Here is a 20668-nt window from a genome sequence, read left to right on the forward strand (position 1 = left end):
GTTGATATCAGTGTAATAGTTTTAGTAATTAACAATTGGAGTAAAAATATTATTATTATTTACATTTTAAACATTTAAATAAATAGGATTATATTGGATAGATTAATATTTATTTAAACTTAAAAAAATCCAACATTTTCAGTGTTGTCAAATATATTATATTATATTATTTTATATTATATTATATTATATTATATTATATTATATTATATTATTTTTCCCAATTAACTTTTGTCATTGCAAAATATTGAGTATATAATTTGATTATGCATTAGATTTATTTCATTGAAAATGTTTAGTAGGATAAATATTAAACATTGAAAAAAAAAAATTTCAATGTGGTATCAAACATATATTTATTATATTATCTTTTAGTTTTCCATAAAAAATTGTCATCGGTAATAATTTGAATAATTTACAGTTAGTATTTGTAAATTCGGTATATAAATCTTTATTTAAATAAAAAAAAATGTTTCAAATTCAATGTGGTCTCAAATGTAGTCTTCTGTTTTATTCTATTTTATTATTTAAAATATTGAAAAATTGCTTAAAAACAAAACAAGTTTTATTGTACAGTTAAGAATTATATATATCTATATATCTATATAGAAGGCAGTGTGTGTAATCCAGTGACGCTGTCCGGTTGAGTGTGTTGTGGTGTGTGTTCTGCAGTGGACGGTCTGTGGACGGAGTGGAGCAAGTGGTCGACGTGTGGGACAGAGTGCACTCACTGGAGACGGCGCGAGTGCAGCGCTCCAGCTCCCAAAAACGGCGGCAAGGACTGCGAAGGAACGGTGCTGCAGTCCAAGAACTGTACGGATGGGCTCTGCATGCAGAGTGAGTGCATCTTCCTCTATCACAGCACAACCACATCCACAAATCCCACATCACTCTAAAAACAGGTGACCCCGGAGCACAAACCAGTCATAAGGGTCAGGATTTTAACATCGAGATGTATGCATGATCTGAAGCTGAATAAATGATCTCTCCAGTGATGTGTGGTTTGTGAGGAGGACAATATTTGTCTGAGATGCAACTATGTGAAAATCTGGAATCTGAGGGAGCAAAAAAACTTCGAGTTGAAGTAGAGGTCTGTGTTGAGTGGAAATATATTTAACATGATGATAAGTGATTATATTGTACTTACAGTTTCAGAATTGCTCCACATCTAGGATTACTGTGATTTGTAGCTTATTTTAAGAAGCACAGAGAGGAAAAGCACAGGCGCTCAGACTCTTTCTCTGCTGTTTTTAAACATGTGGACAAGCAGCTTTATGATTCCTGAGCTCTTTCAGAAGAAGTGGAAAAACCGAAAACAAAACCTGCTCTGGTTCTTATTCTTCTGTAATCATTAGTTTGAAGCAGAAATACCCAAACTGTGGCAGTCCAGGGGAGAAACATGCCATTTTTTATTCATTTTTGCATTGAAATGTAAACCGAGTTTGATTCACTAATTAAACATTCCAAAAATGTTAAGTATTTGATGTTAAATATTTAACTCATTTTAATATAATATAGTTGGTTGTAATGCAGCATTTATTTTTAGTCGAAGGCTCTCAATAAAATTAGTTTTTTGTTCCTTTATATTAAAAAGTTGAAGAACATCTGATTTAAAGGGATAGTTCACATAAAATTCACAATTTTGTTATTACCTGTGTGTCTTTCTGAAACCAAGACCGACTTTCTTCTGTAAAACACAAAAGTAGTTCCATATAATAAAAGCAGAATCTAATCACAAGCCGTTAAATCATCTTTTTTATTGATATATTGAATTCAACTTTTTTTTTTTTTTTTTTTTTAATGTAAAAAACAATGAAATAAAATCTGATTAAAAAATAATTAAACAATTAAAAAAGTTATTAAAAGTTTTCATTTTTTTTTTTTATGTTATACATTTGTATAGATATAATACATTAATATAATATAGTTAAATCTAATAAAATGGCATTTGAAGCGGATATTCATTTTTAATTTATATTTTTGTTTTACCTATTTTTTCCAATGCAAAAATCAAGTCATTTTGATTTATGAAAAATGCAAAAAATATATAATTAATAACTGGATATAATGCAAAATCTATTTAAGGCCCATGTCCATGAAATAAAGTTAGTTTTTTGGACCTTTGTATTAAAGCGTTGTGGATTTAAAGGGACAGTTCGCCTGAAATGAATCATTTCCTCCCGTTTCACAGCAGTAGACTGACGTTCTTCATCACAACAGAAGTTAACGCTGCAGTAGAAGTATACAGTGATCTGTCAGGATCCGTTTGCAGCTGTGGTCAGGACGGGATCTGTGTCCATGAAGCGCTTGTTCAGTAATGCATGCGTCTGTTTGCTTTAATAGACTTTGGGTTTGATATTCACTTTGATTAGTTCATGAAAGTGAAATGGCCAGCGGTCGTGTTGGTTAATGATAATCAGTAATCTAATGACCAGTTTCAGTTTGAGCGAGTGTTAATCAGAGTATTGATCAGAGGCTGATGATGATTTATATTCAATGCATCATGGGAAGATTTATAATGCATTGTGTGTTTACCGCGGTGAGGTGAGGCTGGATCATGGTACTTCAGTATAAAGCATGGGACGGATTGATTACAAGATTCATGTACCTACTTTTTGGAATCATTTTAGAATTTTTACAGTGTTTTTGAATTTTTTTTTAAATTTATTTTTTAATTTATTTATTTTTTGCTCTTGAAAAATACAGTAAAAATAGTGAAATATTATTATAATTTAAAATAACAGTTTTCATGTGAATCTGTGTTAAAATATAATTTATTCCTGTGATCAAAGTTGTATTTTCAGCATCATTCCTCCAGTCTTCAGTGTCACATGATCTTCAGAAATCATGAAAATATGATGATTTACTGCTTTTTATTTATTAAGTTATTTGTATTAATATATACAAATGTATTAATATATAAATTTCAGTTAATCTAATATAATTTTGCATTGTGACAATTAAACATGTTTTCCTCAAGTTTATCATTAGTGTAATACAGAGCAAAAAATAAATATATATATCTGAGCTTTCAGGAACGGCTGTGATCTCAGATACTGAAGTCATTTCTCTGCCGTTTGAATCTTCCTGTTTTCCCGGTGAAATGCATTGTGGGAGCATTACTCCGGCTCAGATTGATGGCAGATTTGTGAGGAATATAAAACCCATAACGTGATAGATTTAGGCTCACTTCCCCTGATTGATTTCCCCTCTTTCTCCAGCTAAAAGGGTGAAGCACTTATGTGCATGCTAATGACGGTTTAGCAGAAATCCAGATGATCTGAAAGCTCACATTAATGCAGATATCATTGGACATGAATTAGACTCGATACGTGGACTCAGCTCGTCCAGCTGGAGACGTTTCCTCTGCGCTAATGGCATCTTCCAGTCCCAGTTAGAAAGTTATTTGCTTCTCGAGTTTGTAAAGTGCTCAAATTGTGTTTGGGATTGAATTTGAGGTGTTTTTCTCTGTAGTTTTCACCTTTGTCTCCTCCGCTCTGTTATGATGTTGCTTCTCTGGGCTTGGGTTACTGAACTCACAGACACATGACATTTTCTTGACATATCGATCTGTGGAAAGAGCACAAGGACAAACGCCGGCCAGAAAACTGGATCTTGTGCAGATTTCTGCAGCATGAAGCCTAATATTGGCACTCGCCTGAAGAAAGCAGAAAACACTCATACAAAACAACATGGGATTCTGCCATTAGCATTAGCATTAGCATCTGTTTTATTCACTGTATTCAGTCTGGATTGAAACAAAACATTTGTGAATTGAGGCAGAACAGTTACAGGTCACATATTACTTCACATTATTTATATATATATATAACATTGGGCTTGTTTTAATCACAGGTTTCGCTGGTCTGAACGGGTTTTGTCTCTTAGTCTGGTTTATTTTAAGGCATGTTTAATTTGATAAAGAACAAAACAAAAACTGAATTTAAGCTGATTAATAGAAATGAAAATAATCAGGTTTCACTGTGTTTATGTAAAACATACTTTTAATCTTTCATCTTCATTTTGGATTTCAGTGTGACTTGAACGTACGTACAGAATTAAATTTATGAATTATATTTATATTTTTGCATCGTGACATTATTTACATGAAAAAACGGAAAACAGAAAAATTATTTGTTTGTTGTTAGTATTAAAACCTAATTTTGTGTTGTATTGAACATGCAAAATTATGAATATATTCATAAAATAAATATTTTTGCATTGTAATATTAATTACTTATTTTTTAGTGAAATGCAAAAAAAATTATATATATATTTAATGTTTTATAAATATCCTTTAATTTTCAATAATAAATAAATGATTGAAATTAAATAACCTGTATATATATATATATATGCATTGCAGTGGTTAGACTTCAGTTGGCATGAAAAACAGTCACATGTCGCAGATGAAGAAGAGGCAGTCGTCGCTCGTGTCCGATTGTGTTGAATCTGATCTCCCCCCTCACCCTGCATCCCTCCCTCTCTCCAAAGGTTCCTTATATCAGAAGTCCTCCGAACACACAGACCAGAGCAATGCTCTTCCTCATCCATGTGAGTCCTTCATTTCACCCATTTCTGTTTGCATGCGTCTCCAAACCTTCCTGGGTTCCTCCTTATTCTTTTCTCTCTCCACACCGTCTCATTCTCCTCCTTAAGATCCTGTAAACCAGTCTAAACTGGCTCAGACTGTCCATCTTATGCATTTAAGTGGTCTCAGCTGGTCTTGTATCAGGTCTAGCAAAGCAACAGCTTATTTACAATATTAACCCTTCATGTCACACATTTAAAGGGATACTTCACCCAAAAATAATATTGTCGTCCCAAACGGAGTCATCTCAGTGTAGTTTGTCCATGCAGTTAAAGTCAACATTGTTTAGATTTCTTCAAGATATGTGTCCTGCAGGTCTGAACGATGATGTGTTGCTCAGATGATCAGAAATACACGAGAGAGAGAGAGAGAGAGAGAGAGAGAGAGAGAGAGAGAGAGAGAGAGAGAGAGAGCACATGAGATGAAGAAGAAGGAAAAACTGAAGGAACCGAATTCAGTCAAAGCTCCATTTGCTGTGAATGAACTCTAAATTAGTGTGTGTGTGTGTGTGTGTGTGTCTGAGAGAGAGAGAGAGAGAGAGTGTGTGTGCGCGTGTGTGTGCGCGCGTGTGTGTGTGTCTGAGAGAGAGAGAGAGTGTGTGTGTGTGCGTGTGTGTCTGTGCGCGCGTGTGTGTGTCTGAGAGAGAGAGAAAGAGAGAGTGTGTGTGTGTGTGTGTGTGTGTGTCTGTGCGTGTGTGTGTCTGAGAGAGAGAAAGAGAGTGTGTGTGTGTGTGTGTGTGTGTGTGTGTGTGTGTGTGTGTGTGTGTGTGTGATACCCTCCACTTGATGATATCGGTGGGTTTTCTTCCCTCCGCTCGACTGACCCGAATCTGAGCGACTTTATGCTCCGGTAGAGAGTCATCGTTTAGCCTGACGTCTTTGTTAAAGATACGAGAGAAATGAAATGAAACGAGGGAGTGTCCAACTGACTGACCTGAAGTGAAATAATTCAAGAGACGAGATAAATTAACTTCAAAGCAACACTATGTATTTGCATAAGGAATATATCTTTAATTCAAGTGTGTTTCGTCTTAATGCACTGATTTTTTCACTGTTCTGTTCAGAAATGTCAGAAACAAGTCTTAATATCTCACACAGAGCTGCTTCTGGAGTGAACTTACATGTTTTTAGGGTTTTAGATTTAGTTTGAAATCTTATTTGTAACTCTCACTGTTAAGTTGGTTTAGGATTTACTTTCTAAAACCATTTTCACTCAGAAATACTTTGTAAATTAAGAAAAAAAATTACAAAGAATTAGCGAGTAACAACATGGTACAACGGTTACCTGTTATTATTTAGATTTAGTTTAACTGAATGTACTAAATTAAAATTACAACTGAATAAAATTAATAATATATATGAACAAATATTTCTTATTTTGGTTCTTGAATATTTATAAATAAGAAAATTACTAACTTAAAAAAAAACAAATATTTGTATATAACAAAAATGAATAACAATGTAATATTGTAAATAAATGCAAATAAATGTAATATTGTTTTTCTTAAATACTTTTAGTTTTTAGTGAAAAATTGCAGTAGTAATAATTTAGTATTTCTCAAATCTTTATATAATAATAATAAATTATAATCACATTAATATATAATCACACAATTGTTGGACAGACACACAAGCACACAGCAAACCTGGAGCTAAATCACATTTTAATCCATAAGCACAGTTTTTATGGGAGAAATCTCTCAGAGCTTGTGTTCTTCTGCTTTTAGAGGGCAGCGCTCACATTAGTGAGATTCATTTATAATGTCACAGTCATTCAACTCCATGAGGCTCGTGTGGCGCTCATCGGGACATGGATTGCTGCTACCTTTAAAACTGCAGCAGCTGCAAGCACACACACACACACACACACACACACACACAAACACACACACACAAACACACACACACACACACACACACACACACACACACACAAACACACACACACAAACACACACACACACACACACACACACACACACACAAACACACACACACACACACACACACACACACACACACACACACACAGAGTAGTGTGTAACAGTATGCAGTGAGGTTTATGTGCTGTAGTGAGGGCTGAGAGCGCCCTCTGCAGCTGGATGTGAGAATCTGCTGTTTTGTCTCTCAGAAATGAGAGTAGGAGCATGAAGTGATGTTTTCTGTATATTCTGATAGACTCCGATCTGTTTGAGTGCTGTTTATTCCTCTCTGTTTTATACTGCATCTAATATCTGTCTCATTACACTACTTTCTCATCGTGTGTATTAACTGGACTTACAGTGTATGTAACAGCATTTGACTAACTCTTGTAATGTTTCTGTGCGGTGTGACAACCTTGTATCACAATACGAGTCATGTTTGTTCATTTTTATTATATTACAGTAGAGAGAAAAAAAATATATATATATATATAAATTCATTATTTTAATTATAAATTAAATTTAGTTAAATTTCCAGAAATAATAAACATGATTTATATGTTGAATTATTAATAATAATATTAATACATTTAAAAAAAAATTTTTTTGACGTTACAGCTGATATATAGAAATGTAAATGTAGTTTGTACAAATAATAATTGATAAATAAACATAATAATTATATTATCAATAAAAAATATTTAGTTGAATTTCTAGTAAAAAATTAATAAATAAATGCATAATATTGTTAATAATAGTTGTATTTTGTTGAATTTCCAGCAATAATAAACATGATTAATGTTGAATTAATAATAATAATAATAATAAATTTTTATATTAATGAATTGTTTTTGTTTGAATTTACAACAAATATGTAGAAATGTAAATGCAGTTTATAACAATACTAATAAATTACTAAATATAATTATTATATTATTAATAAAAATATATATTTTGTTGAATTTCTAGTCAAAAATAAAAAATAAATACAAAAATAGTGTTAATAATCGTTTTATTTAGTTAGTTGCATTTCCAACCAATTTAAATAGCAAATATGATTCAGTGAATAAAACACTTGGTATTTTCTCTTTTGATTCGGATCTTGTTGAGCAGAAGATATGATGATTGAATCAGACTGACATCGGTGTGTGTGTGTGTGTGTGTGTGTGTGTCCAGCGGCCCCCAGCACTGATGATGTGGCTCTGTACGTGGGCATCGTCATCGCCGTCATCATGTGTTTGGTCATCTCCGTCATCGTGGCGCTGCTCGTCTACAGGAAGAACCACCGAGACTTCGACTCGGACATCATGGACTCGTCGGCGCTCAACGGAGGCTTCCAGCCGGTCAACATCAAGACGGCGCGCACAGGTACCAGTTACTCCAGGAGATCCTCATCTTCAGTGATCTACAGATGAGGGAGAGCTTAGATCAGCCCAATCAACATCTTCATCCAAGAACAGTTCACACATCTGAACTGAGTCAATCAGGATTCATCCATATTTTATTTACGTTTTCCTGTCGGAGGAAAACGTGTTCTGTAGCTGCTGATTTTCGCTCATGAATCCTAGAATAATGTTTTATGTTATTGGAATCGAAACGTGGAATCCATCCATAAACCTAACCCTAGTCATAGTGAATGAGATTTTGTTTTTGATCATTTTGCAAATTAATTTCATTGGTTAGAAATCGCCTTTTAGGATTGTAAAGAAGAGGCATAAGTGATAATAATCTAACTAGTCATCCAACTAGTCAATTTAATTATTATTATTATTAGTCAAATTATTGTTTATCGTTTAATATATTTTATTTTACCATTAATAATAATACTAATAATAATTATAATAATAATCTAACTAGTCATCCAACTAGTCAATTAATCATTATTATTATTATTAGTCAAATTATAGTTTTTTTATATATTTAATATAATCAATTTTACCATTAATAATTATAATAATAATTATAATAATAATCTAACTAGTCATCCAACTAGTCAATTAATCATTATTATTATTAGTCAAATTATAGTTTTTTATATATTTAATATAATAAATTTTACCATTCATAATAATAATATTAATAATTATAATAATAATCTAAGTAGTCATCTAACTAGTCAATTAATTATTATTATTATTATTATTATTATTAGTCAAATTATAGTTTTTTATACATTTAATATATTTTTTTTACCATTAATGATAATAATAATAATAATAATAATAATCTAACTAGTCATCCAACTAGTCAATTAATTATAATTATTATTATTAGTCAAATTATTGTTTTTTATATATTTAATATAATTTATTTTGCCATTATTAATAATAATAATTATAATAATAATCTAATTAGTCATCCAACTAGTCAATTAATCATTATTATTATTAGTCAAATTATAGTTTTTTATATATTTAATATAATTTATTTTGCCATTATTAATAATAATAATAATAATAATAATCCAAGTAGTCATTCAACTACTCAATGAATTATTATTATTACTATTATTACAAATTAATTTATTTTATACTTAATATAATTTATTTAAACATTAATAAAAACAATAATACTAATAATAATAATAACTAGTCAATTAATTAATTTATTATTAATATTAGTCAAATTTAGTAGTATTTTTGTGTTTTGGAACAGTATTGTTTACAGAAAACAAATTATAATTATACAAATTTAAATACACAATGTAATACTTTTCTTAATCAAGGTTGCATTAAATCGATCAGATGTGACAGTGAATCCATTTATAATGTCATAAAAGATTTATTTCCGCGCATCACAGAAATAAATTACAGTTTAACAGATATTCACAGAGAAAACAGCTGTTATAAATTGTAATAATATTTCACTATTTTTACTGTATTCTTCATCAGATAAACACAGCCTTGGTGAGCAGAAGAGACTACTTTCAAAAACATATTTCAGAGTTATATGTAATGATAACATCCTTTGATCAGTTCATATGAGATATTGACACTCACTGAAACATCATTAATTCAGCGACAGAAAGAGGCTTGTGTGTGTGTGTGTGTGTGTGTGTGTAATAATGCATGCAGTGTTTCTGCACACGTGTCATTAGAAAGCCTGACACCTTGATGTGAAGCCAATCTGCAAGCGTTATCCTGACGCTGTAATTAGCTGCGTGCGTCTGGCACATCGAGTGTTAATTAGGGAAGGTGTTACGGCAGCGGTGTGTAACCGAAATTATGCTGAAGAGACTTCAGCTGCAAAACACGTCAGCGTTGACACACACAAACTATATAATATAACTAATATAACTATATAACGACCAGGAGACACAGACTACTGCAAGTTACACAGAGTTACTTCTTATGTCCATCGAAACCCTTGGAGCTCAAATATCTCTTTAGGATAAAAAATTCAATAATGTAAGAACACATCTGCATTTTACGGTTCTCTCATGTTGGTTAATGATCATGAAGTGCATGTAAAAAAAATATTAGTAATTATTTTATTTTTTATATTACTTTATATTTTTTCATTTTGATTTAAAAATTATTTTAATTTATTTTTTATGATTTAATTAGTTATATTACATATTTTCATCAGCTCTAATTTAAAGATTTAAAATTTAAAATCTAATAAAAATGTAATAATTTAAATCTAAAACCATAAACTTTTCTTTTTTTTATAGTTATAGGATATTATAGTTAATAAAAACTAAAACAAACGAATTAAAAAAATTATAATAATTGAAAGAAAAAAAAATTATAAGAAATCATGAAATATAATTGTAAAAATATTTTATTTCATTTAAAAAGTAGTGAAAATAATTTCAAATTTTCATTTAGTATTTGATTTATTAAAAGGAGGCCCCGCCCCCTCGCCGCTCGCTCATGAATATTCATCAGTGTACCTGTGAAGGGCAGAGCAGCATCTGCTCTCCGTCCGCTGTCTGCCGTAACGAGAGAAAGAGACTAAAGATGACTTTGTTCAGCGCTCTTCATCGCGCTGCAAATAAATATTAGCCACTAGATTTAGCTCCGATGCCTTCATAATGCTTTCTCCTCCTGTGCTGAACAGATGCAACAGGTTTGCACAAAGATCTTCAGCAGAAAAAAATAGAAAAACAAACTAACAGTGTCTCATCACACAGTGTTATGTTCGTATAAATTACACGCTATTATAGTTATCAATGTTAATTAAAAAAGATTAGAATATATAATTTTATACAGTGTTTCATTTTCAGATTGAAATATTAATATATTTTTATATACAGTTTGCAATTTGAATTTAAATTTAATGTAAAAAGTTTTAATTAATATTATATTAGTTATATTTTATTTCACCTTTATTTCAGTTAACTAAAATATTTTAAATAGTTTGTTTTATTATAAATATTATTCATACACTATTGTAGTATTTTATTAATATTTATATAATTTTATTTTTAGTTTATTTTTTTTTAAGTATCATTATTTAGGTTTAATTGCGGTTTCGGTTTCGTTTTTTTAGCTTAAATTCATCTTTTAAATTTTAGTTTCAATTTTATTATATTAATATACTTTTTATAGTATTATATAATTAAAATAATATTAGAAGGAGCTTTCGTTGTTGATTAGCTTTTATTTTATTGTTGATTTTATTTATTTTTCATATTTATTTCTTTTAAGTTTTTCAATATTGCTTTTTATTTTTGTTTTCCAGTCAGTAGTTTTACTGCTTACACTTTTGTGTTCATTTTAACAGCAAATTTAGATTTAGTCTTAGTCATAATATTTAGTCTAAATGCCATTTAGTTTTATTAATATTTTAATAAATCTACAGTAAATTTGGTCATTTAAAATTCATTTATGAAGCATTTCACTAAAATGTACAAACTTTTATTCTTTCAAACAGACATATACATTTAGATTTATGCTTATTAGGGTTAGTAAAGATTGATTTTCTCTTTCTTTTGTTGCTTGATTAACATTAATGACACATACAACAGTAATTAATTAGACTGCTGTCCCTTTAAATCCAAACGGATGGGTGTTTTTACACTGAAACACATCTGATATTCTCAATTCGACATCATTCTGTATGTTTTCCTCCATTCATGTGACGTGCGTCACTGAATGTTTCTGTGTGTGTGTGTGTGTGTGTGTGTGTGTGTGTGTGTGTGTGTGTGTGTAGCGGATCTCCTCACGGCTCCTCCGGACCTGACCTCGGCTGCTGCCATGTACAGAGGACCTGTCTACGCCCTCCACGACGTCTCTGATAAGATCCCCATGACCAACTCTCCCCTGCTGGAGCCGCTGCCCAACCTGAAGATCAAGGTGTACAACTCGTCCGGTCTGGTGACGCCGCAGGAGGACCTGTGTGACCTCTCTCCCAAACTGGACAGTGACACGGTCAGCCGCCGCGCACACACACTCCTGCGCTCCTGGGACCCCTCCTGCACCGCCTTCGGCTCCTTCAACGCCCTCGGAGGCCATCTGATCGTGCCCAACTCAGGTCAGTTAAACACTGGGGGCGGCGGATGCTACGTGCACTTTTATGAACTGAAATGTGTGTGTGCAGTGTGTTTACACCCTAAATAATGATAAAAATCCACCCAGTGTTTTTTTTTTTATCTTGTTAAATCATTCCGAGCCCATCACACAGACAGGCCCCTCCCACAACAGTTTGATTGACAGTACGGTTGTAGTAGTGTAAGTGTCTTACTGTAGCTCCGCCCCCTGAGAAACATACAGTACAAAAACAGTTCCTCAGAGAGCAGCTTTGGAACAGAGGGGGCGGAGTCAGCAGAGCTCATTAACATTTAAAGGAACATGCACTAAAACGGCTTGCTCTGAAAATAGATGTTTTTGACAGGGTAGAAGGGTGTTTTTACACTACCATTGAGAAATATTAATCAAACTCTGTTACTGACTTTTCATTAAGACTTTTCAAATGTCCAAATTCACATTATTGTAGTGTAAGAAAATACAGTTCTTGTTACTGTAATGCAAAGAAAAAATTATGCATAACAATATTCATAATAAATGTAAATAAATATAATAGATATAAATGAGACAACAATTCTTAAATAAAGAAATAAATGAATAAGTAAAGTCATTTTGATCTGGAGGGTTTGGGGGAAGTTATTTATTTATTAATCTAATATTTAGATTTTATTTCAGCTTCATTTAAATAAATAAAAAATATTAGTTTTAGTTGTATTATAAATATTATTTATATACTATTGTAATGTTTTATTAATATAATTATATCAAAATAATTTTATTTTTAATGTTTCCATTTTTATTTTTAATTTAGTTATAGCAGTTTTGATTTTTACTTTTGTTATATTTATTATTATTATTATAATTTATTATCTATTTATAATTTTTTTATTTATCATTTATTCATTATTAATACAAATTTATTATATATAATATTATTATATGTAATCCATTTTATTATTATTGTGTGGGATTTTTTTATTTTTTTTATTTATTCATGTTTAATATAAATTTATTATATAATATATTTTATTATTATTATATGGAATGTATTTTATATTTATTATATATTTTTGTATCTATTCATATTTAATATAAATGTATTATATAATATATAATCCATTTTATTATTATTATTATTTAGTAAAGTGATCTAGAATGTTTTTTATTAGTTTTATTATGTGGAATTTATTTATTATATATTTGTATTTATTTATATTTAAGATACATGTATTATTTATAATATTATATATGATACATTTTATTAATATTATTTAAGTGATCTGAATTTTTTTTTTTTGCCTTGTTTATTGGTGTAGTTTGTTGCTGACATGTAATTATTGCACTCATCACTTTTGTTAAAGGAAAATGAATTAACATGGAACATGAAGTGTGTATGTGTGCTGCGTTCTGGGATGTTGTGAGTGACAGTCGCTCGAAGGGAAGTTCAGGTGAAGGACGCGAGAAATCAATGAGTGTGTGTGTGTGTGTGTGTGTGTGTGATGTTGACAGGGCTTCAGCTCTGAGTGCAGGAGTGTGTAGCACACAGAGGTCACCGGCTGGCAGACTGACGGTGTGTGTGTGTGTGTGTGTGTGTCTCCGCAGGCGTGAGCTTGTTGGTGCCGGCGGGGGCCATCCCTCAGGGCCGTGTCTATGAGATGTACGTGACGGTTCACAGGAAGGAGAGCATGAGGTAACGTCCCTGCCCTCACGAGGGGATTCTGGGTGTTCGAGCCGTAAAGATGGCCATCTGTAGCGCAGTCTCAGTAACACAAGTAACACATGAAACTCTTAATTAGAAACAGTCCCTTCTTTATAAGAGTGATCCAATGAGGTTTTATTTACAGTGTGGCACTATGAGAAATAAAATCAAATAAGATAAAACAGAGCTGAAATATTTACTTTAAATTAAATTAAAAAAGACATAAAAAGGCTTATTATCATTAATTTAAAAATAAAACTATAAAAAACAACACTTCTCATTTTAATTTATTTATTACCTTTGTGTTATATTTAGTTTAATAATATATGTGTGTGTGTAGAAATAAATATAAAAAGGACAAAATATATTTAAAAAAATAATTAGTGTTGTTATTAATCAGTGTAGAAATTGTTTCTGTGACTAATAAAGATGAAATTAATTAAAATATACAGTATATATATTACAAAAAATAACTAATTAGAAATGTTGCGTTGGTAACTAACTGAAAAATAAATTTATTAAAACAACTAGAACAAAAACTAAAATAGAAATAAGTTAAAGCTATTAAAAATATTACTATTAAATATTATAATGTTACTAAAATAACACACGCAGTTAATCATCAGATACTTACACATGTTGAGATAATAGCTAATAATAATAAACGCTAATAGACTGTGTTAATGATGCACGTTCTGTTTTACATTTCATCTGCTGATGTCTGTGCCAGCGGTGTTTCTGACTGTGTGTGTGTGTGTGTGTGTGTGTGTGTCCAGGCCGCAGGTGGACGACACACAGGAGACGGTCCTGAGTCCGGTGGTCAGCTGTGGTCCTCCTGGGGCTCTCCTGACCCGACCCGTCATCATCACCATGCACCACTGCGCCGAGGCACACAGCGAGGACTGGCTCATCCAGCTCAGGAGCCAATCACAGCAGGGCCAGTGGGAGGTGAGTGGGCGGAGCCACACAGACACACTGTACGATGGCAATTCAGAAAGAGTGAGACCTGAAAACACTTCAGATTAGTAGAGTTTGGTTATTTGATGCACGTGGTGTCACACATTCAGCTCCTTGAGCTTGGATTCCCTGCATAATCTGATCCAGAGAAGAATAGGTGTTTGTTTCTTCAGTTTGGCTCTAAATCGATTTAGAAAGAAGAATCCTGTTTTCAACTTCCTGTCGAGGCACGCACAGAAAAGACCCGGGCAGCTGACACTGGCACAAAAAAGAGAATCAGGATGAAATTAGCAGGTGATTTAAAATTGAAAACGAGTGGAGGTGGATGCTGTCAAGCGCCAGGAAATGAGAATAAAACATCATAAGTGTAATCCATATTATTCATGCATGCTCATGCATATTCAAATCAGGTGTGCTGCATTCATTTATGCAATGCATTTTCATGCACTAAACAACTTCAATTTCAGTTTGTTAAAACATCATAGCAAATGCCTTGAGATGTTTATTTGTGTTTAATGAATCCGTGTGACTCATGCATATTCAAATGAGGTGTGCTGCATTCATATTTCCATGCACTTAATGCATAACAACTTCAATACCCGTTTGTTTCTCTCAGTTAAAAATCACATGACTTTAAAGTGTGAAACAACCTATTAATGACTGCATTCATTTATGCACTGGGTTTTCATGCATTTCAATTTGATTAAGATGCATTTTTGGCTGCACTTTTCCTCTAAGTGATGAGAATATTCATCTTGCAAACAGTCTGTATTTCCTGGTTTCAGCAGCACTTGTTGTTGTTGTTCTTCGCACCCAGTGTATGAGAAATATCCCGTTACAGAGCGATGTGTCTGTGATGAATAACACCACAGATGCATCTGGACCTTTAAAACAGAAATAACTATGGATTGCTCTCAGTCTTACAGACGCGGTGCAGTCCTGTCCGTCGTAGATGAGCTCTTTCCTTCTCTCCGGTGATGATGAGTGTGTGTGATCACTCGTGGACAGTAAATATTGCTTTCCCACCAATGATGTGCTAGTCAGGTCCACACGCATGTCTGTAAATATTCTTTTCCCACTCGCCGACTCTGATTTGATGTGCTTGCCGAGCGCTGCTCACAAAATGGGTTTCATTTTAAGAACATTTCTGTCTTTTCCCCTGTGAATGCAGCTTTTTTTCCACAGTCTATTTTCCAAAACATTTGCTGCAAAAAAGAGAGAAACTTGCATTAATTTGACAAGAGCATCTACTCTGATGATAAAAAAGCAGCACTGGCTCACAAATATATATATATATATATTACATAACTATAAAATAGAAGTTTCCATAAATCTATTCAATCAAATCACTTAATTAAAAATGCATTATTAAAAATCTAGAAGATTATTATAATAGTATATAATATTATGAATAAGTATGGTAATATTGTATCCTTTATAAATAAGTATTTTAATATTATATCTTTATCACAAAGATAAGATGTATTTGTTTTAATTAATAATAATATAACTAAATATTTTTGTTATATCATATGTTTTATATCACAAAGATAAAAGATACATTTACATAAATATTTTATATATTTTATATTACATAAAAGTTTCCATAAATCCTTTCAATTTCATTACAAAAAATGCATTATTAAAAAAGTCTAGCAATCATTTTACTAAACTGTTTTAATGTATAATAAAATAATTATAATAATATTATAATTTATAAAATATATATATATATATATATATATATATATATATATATATATATATTATTTTAATAATGTTATAATCAAAATAATATATATTAATAAATAATAATAATAAATAAATATATATATATATATATATATATATATATATGTATATATATATATATATATATATATATATATATATATGTATATATATATATATATGTGTATATATATATATATATATAAAAAAGATTATAATGATTTAATATATAATTTTCATCATATTGTATTAGAAAAGATTGTATAAAAACATGCATGAATTTGTGGCGTGTGCTTGAGTTAGGCCGGGTTCACACCGCAAGCTGCAGCAGAGCAGAAGCAGCGCGTATTTTTTTCGGTGCCTATGTTAACAGATGAGAGCGTTCACACCGCACGCAGAAGCTGCGCGGCAGAGCGTTGCAGAAGCAGAGCAGAAGCAGCAGTGCCGCGATCGTTTTGGCGCTGGGTCTATTTTTGCTGCGCTGCTGACGCTCAGTTAAAGTGAAAGTACACCTTTGATGGACAAAATAAATATGATTTCACACAAAAAGTGCTCTAACTGCACAAAAAAAGCACATCTAGGGTGTTTTAACAAGAACTAGAGTATGTTACGAAAAGGAAATTATTATAAAAAAAATATGTATAGAAGATAAAGTGACCATGGCCAAAATGATCATGATCATGGCCAAAATACACATGTACTTAAACGAATTTTGCCCAAAATTTGCATTAATGATATCTACTGTGTTCTTAGCAAATTACATTAAAAAATTATGATATTTTAAACCACATATTTTTCAATTTTTTATTATATTTTTTTTCATATATTGTTTTTTTTCTTTTTCTTTTTTTTTACAAAATCTGTTAAAGTACTTACAGTTCTATCCAAAAATAGACATTTTGCCGAAATACAAAAACAACTTTAAATAATTTATATTGCTAGCTTAGCCTTGGAGATTTATTTATTATTAGTAGCTGTCCTATTCTTTTAACTAGGCCTATGTATTGGCAGAAGAACGGATGTCGTGCTAACAATCATAAACAACAGCACGTGGTGTCACAGGCGGTGGTCTTCAGAGTGCACCTGGAAAGACAATAATGGACGACACTCGTCTCATTGTGGAAGTTGAGAAATATCAAGTTCTTTATGATCCACACAATGTATTTTACAAAGACTTGCAGGAGAAGGAAAAAGCATGGGATGAAGTTGCTGCGGCTCTTATTGCAGATGGTAATTCATTTTATAGTGTTTTTGACGCTTTCGCTGGCACACGGGCAAACAACTCAATATTTGATTCAAAATTGATTCAATTGGAACCATTCATTTACAATTTCTAAATTACACATAAGCACACAAATAACAAAAGCAGGTGATACATGCATATATAATAAACAAGTAAATTCTGATTTCAAGATGAGCAGGAAGTCAAGGCTGTGAACCATTTACAATACACATAATTTAAAACCGTTTATCAAATTGGTTTTCAGGGTGTTTTTTGGTAAATTTGATTGCAAACAAACCCAGTGACAAGATGGTAATATGCACCATGTTCTCTCCTACGTCGGTTAATGGGATGAACCCAAAGTCTGCGTCTTTTTAGTCTCCTTAATAACAAATATAGCGCAATGGCCTTTCTTCTATCAACAACACGTATACTGCACGGAAAACAAAGACAGCAAAACAAAGATCCAACAAAAGTAACAATGAAATTATTAATTAAAAAAGCTTCTTGTCAAGTCTTTTTATTTAAATGTATTTTAAATGGGGAAATAAAGCAATGCGAACGTACCCATTATAGAGCACTCTGACCAAAATCTGCTGTTCAGTTGCGCGCTGCCTCCGCTGCCGGTGTGAAAGCAAAATAGGCGCGCGCTGCTTCTGCTCTGCTGAAACTTGCGGTGTGAACCCGGCCTTAGACTCTGCTCTGATGGATCGACTAAGAGCTGGAGTAAATAAATCATTCTGGAAGGCATTAGCTCAGTTTTGCTAATTGTCTGGCTAACGCTCTCAAATGCTGCGCTCCCACAGGATTCATTAAAGAGGCTAATGGCCAGTCATAACCGCTGTTTAACGGCCAAGCCCACGATAAAGTATCTTCATTCCTTTTCTCTCGTCAGTAATGGGATGAAATTAATGACAGCGTGGTTCTCATGTGTGTGTCAGGATTACAGACGACTGTAAAGAGAGACAGACTCAGTGCAGACATGAACATGAGGTCAGAGGTCACCGGGAGCAGTGCTGAACACACACATACACACACACACACTCACACACACACACACACACACACACACACACACACTCATTAATACTGTGTGGAATTAGGGGCTCTTTACACACACTCTTGGAGGCCAATATGAGTCACTCAGGAACTGAAGAAGGAGAAACAATGTGAAAAAATAGTAATAATACAAACTATTAACATGTAAAACTATAAACTGTTGTCTTTGTTGTTGTTTCCACAAAATAAAGACACATTTGCATAAATATTCACAGGTTTTCATAAATCCATTACATAGTAAAATTAATAACAATTCCATGACATAATAAAACATGCATTATTAAAAATCAAAAAATGCTTTAATTTAAATGTTATTATAATTTATAATAAATTGCATATATTTTTTAGTAATGTAATGGCATTTGTATATTATATTAGCATATATTATAAAACAGCATATCATTATTATTTTGTTGTTTGTCTATTATTTATTATATATAGTATATATTATTATATATGCAATATAATAATAAAAAAATAATCATTAAATTTTTATATTAAGATAACAAGAATAAAAAGAATCTAACAATATTACTGTAATTGGTGTAATTTTTTTTAATTAATTTTTTTATTTTTATTCACTGCTAATTGAACACAACACAACGGTGCACCCATGCTCCTCCAATTAATGATCCATTCAGGGTTTGAATAATTAACATTTGTACTAATTGTGTATTAATATTTATAAACCGGTTCGTTCTATTCCTCGATTCTGATTGGTCAGCAGCTGTGTTTTATTCCGCTTCACCTTTAGCAACATAATCAGTAATACAGCATCAAAACGGTTTCATCCTTTAAGTATTTCAGCAGAACTAGTGGTTTTTGTTTGGTTTAGTGAAGTATGAGTGACCCCTGCTGGCGATATGGTGCATCTTTCCTCTAGTTTTGAGACCCCACCCTCCCCTCGTCTAATAATGTGTTAATGTGTTTCAGGTAGGATTCTGTATGTCCATCAGTTTACACCGTAATGACGCTTGTGTGTGTGTGTGTGTGTGTGTGTGTGTGTGTGTGCGTGCAGGACGTGGTGGTGGTGGGCGAGGAGAACTTCACCACTCCCTGCTACATCCAGATGGAGGAGGAAGCGTGTCACATCCTGACGGAGACGCTGGGCACGTACTGTCTGGTGGGTCAGTCGGTCAGCGCCGCCGCCGCTAAGAGACTGAAGCTGGCCATCTTCGGTCCGGTCAGCTGCACCGTCCTGGAGTATAACATCAGAGTCTACTGTCTGGACGACACGCAGGACGCGCTCAAGGTCAGACAGCACAGCCTCTGCTCACACTGAGTCACTCGATTCATTTGAGTGAATCACTTCGTTCAGATGATTCACTTGATTCACTGTGCTGAATTTAACTCTTGTATATAGTATGCTGCTGCTTTTCATCACTGTTTTTGTTTTAATAAATTATGTTTTCTAGTTGTATTAGTTGTGTTTACTATAAAGTGCATGATTTTACTCTTGTTAATGACTGAATAATTACTTAATTTAATTTTTGTATATATATATATATATATATATATATATATATATTCTGTATTTATGTTATATATACTGCTTTTATTTATTATTTTTTTTTCATATAACTGTTATAATATCATGTTTTTTAGTTTTATTAGTAAGAAAATAATAACTTGAAAAATAATATAACTATAAACTAAAAAAGCAGTCACATTACATAATAAAAATGCATTATTAAAAAAAGTTACTTTACTAACATTTTGTAATGTATGGTAAAATAATAATGGTAACATGTATTGCATTAATAGCATTAATAGTGTTAATATATATATGTGTGTGTGTGTGTGTGTGTGTGTGTGTGCGCGTGTGTGTGTCTGAGTGTGTGTGCGTGTCTGAGTGTGTGTGTGTGCGTGTGTGTGTGTGTGTGTGTGTGTGTCTGAGTGTGTGTGTGTGCGCGTGTGTGTGCGCGTGTGTGGTGTGTGCGCGTGTGTGTGTCTGAGTGTGTGTGCGTGTCTGAGTGTGTGTGTGTGCGTGTGTGTGTGTGTGTGTGTGTGTGTTTGT

At 32.3% G+C, this 20668-nt stretch overlaps 1 protein-coding gene across 1 annotated transcript in view; it reads left to right on the forward strand.

Annotated features, from left to right (window-relative positions):
- LOC113085123 (netrin receptor UNC5C-like) overlaps positions 1-19948 on the forward strand; it is a 59394-nt gene extending 39446 nt beyond the window's left edge. The window contains exons 6-12 of the mRNA XM_026255096.1: positions 673-837; positions 4495-4554; positions 7689-7880; positions 11670-11990; positions 13586-13673; positions 14459-14630; positions 19670-19948. Of these exons, the coding sequence (XP_026110881.1) occupies positions 673-837; positions 4495-4554; positions 7689-7880; positions 11670-11990; positions 13586-13673; positions 14459-14630; positions 19670-19933 (1262 nt within the window). The 3' untranslated portion in view covers positions 19934-19948. The remainder of the gene's footprint in view (positions 1-672; positions 838-4494; positions 4555-7688; positions 7881-11669; positions 11991-13585; positions 13674-14458; positions 14631-19669) is intronic.
- Positions 19949-20668: the final 720 nt, after the last annotated feature.

The sequence above is a fragment of the Carassius auratus genome, unplaced genomic scaffold, assembly GCF_003368295.1.
Source record: "Carassius auratus strain Wakin unplaced genomic scaffold, ASM336829v1 scaf_tig00041462, whole genome shotgun sequence".
In the NCBI taxonomy this organism is placed as follows: Eukaryota; Metazoa; Chordata; class Actinopteri; order Cypriniformes; family Cyprinidae; genus Carassius; species Carassius auratus.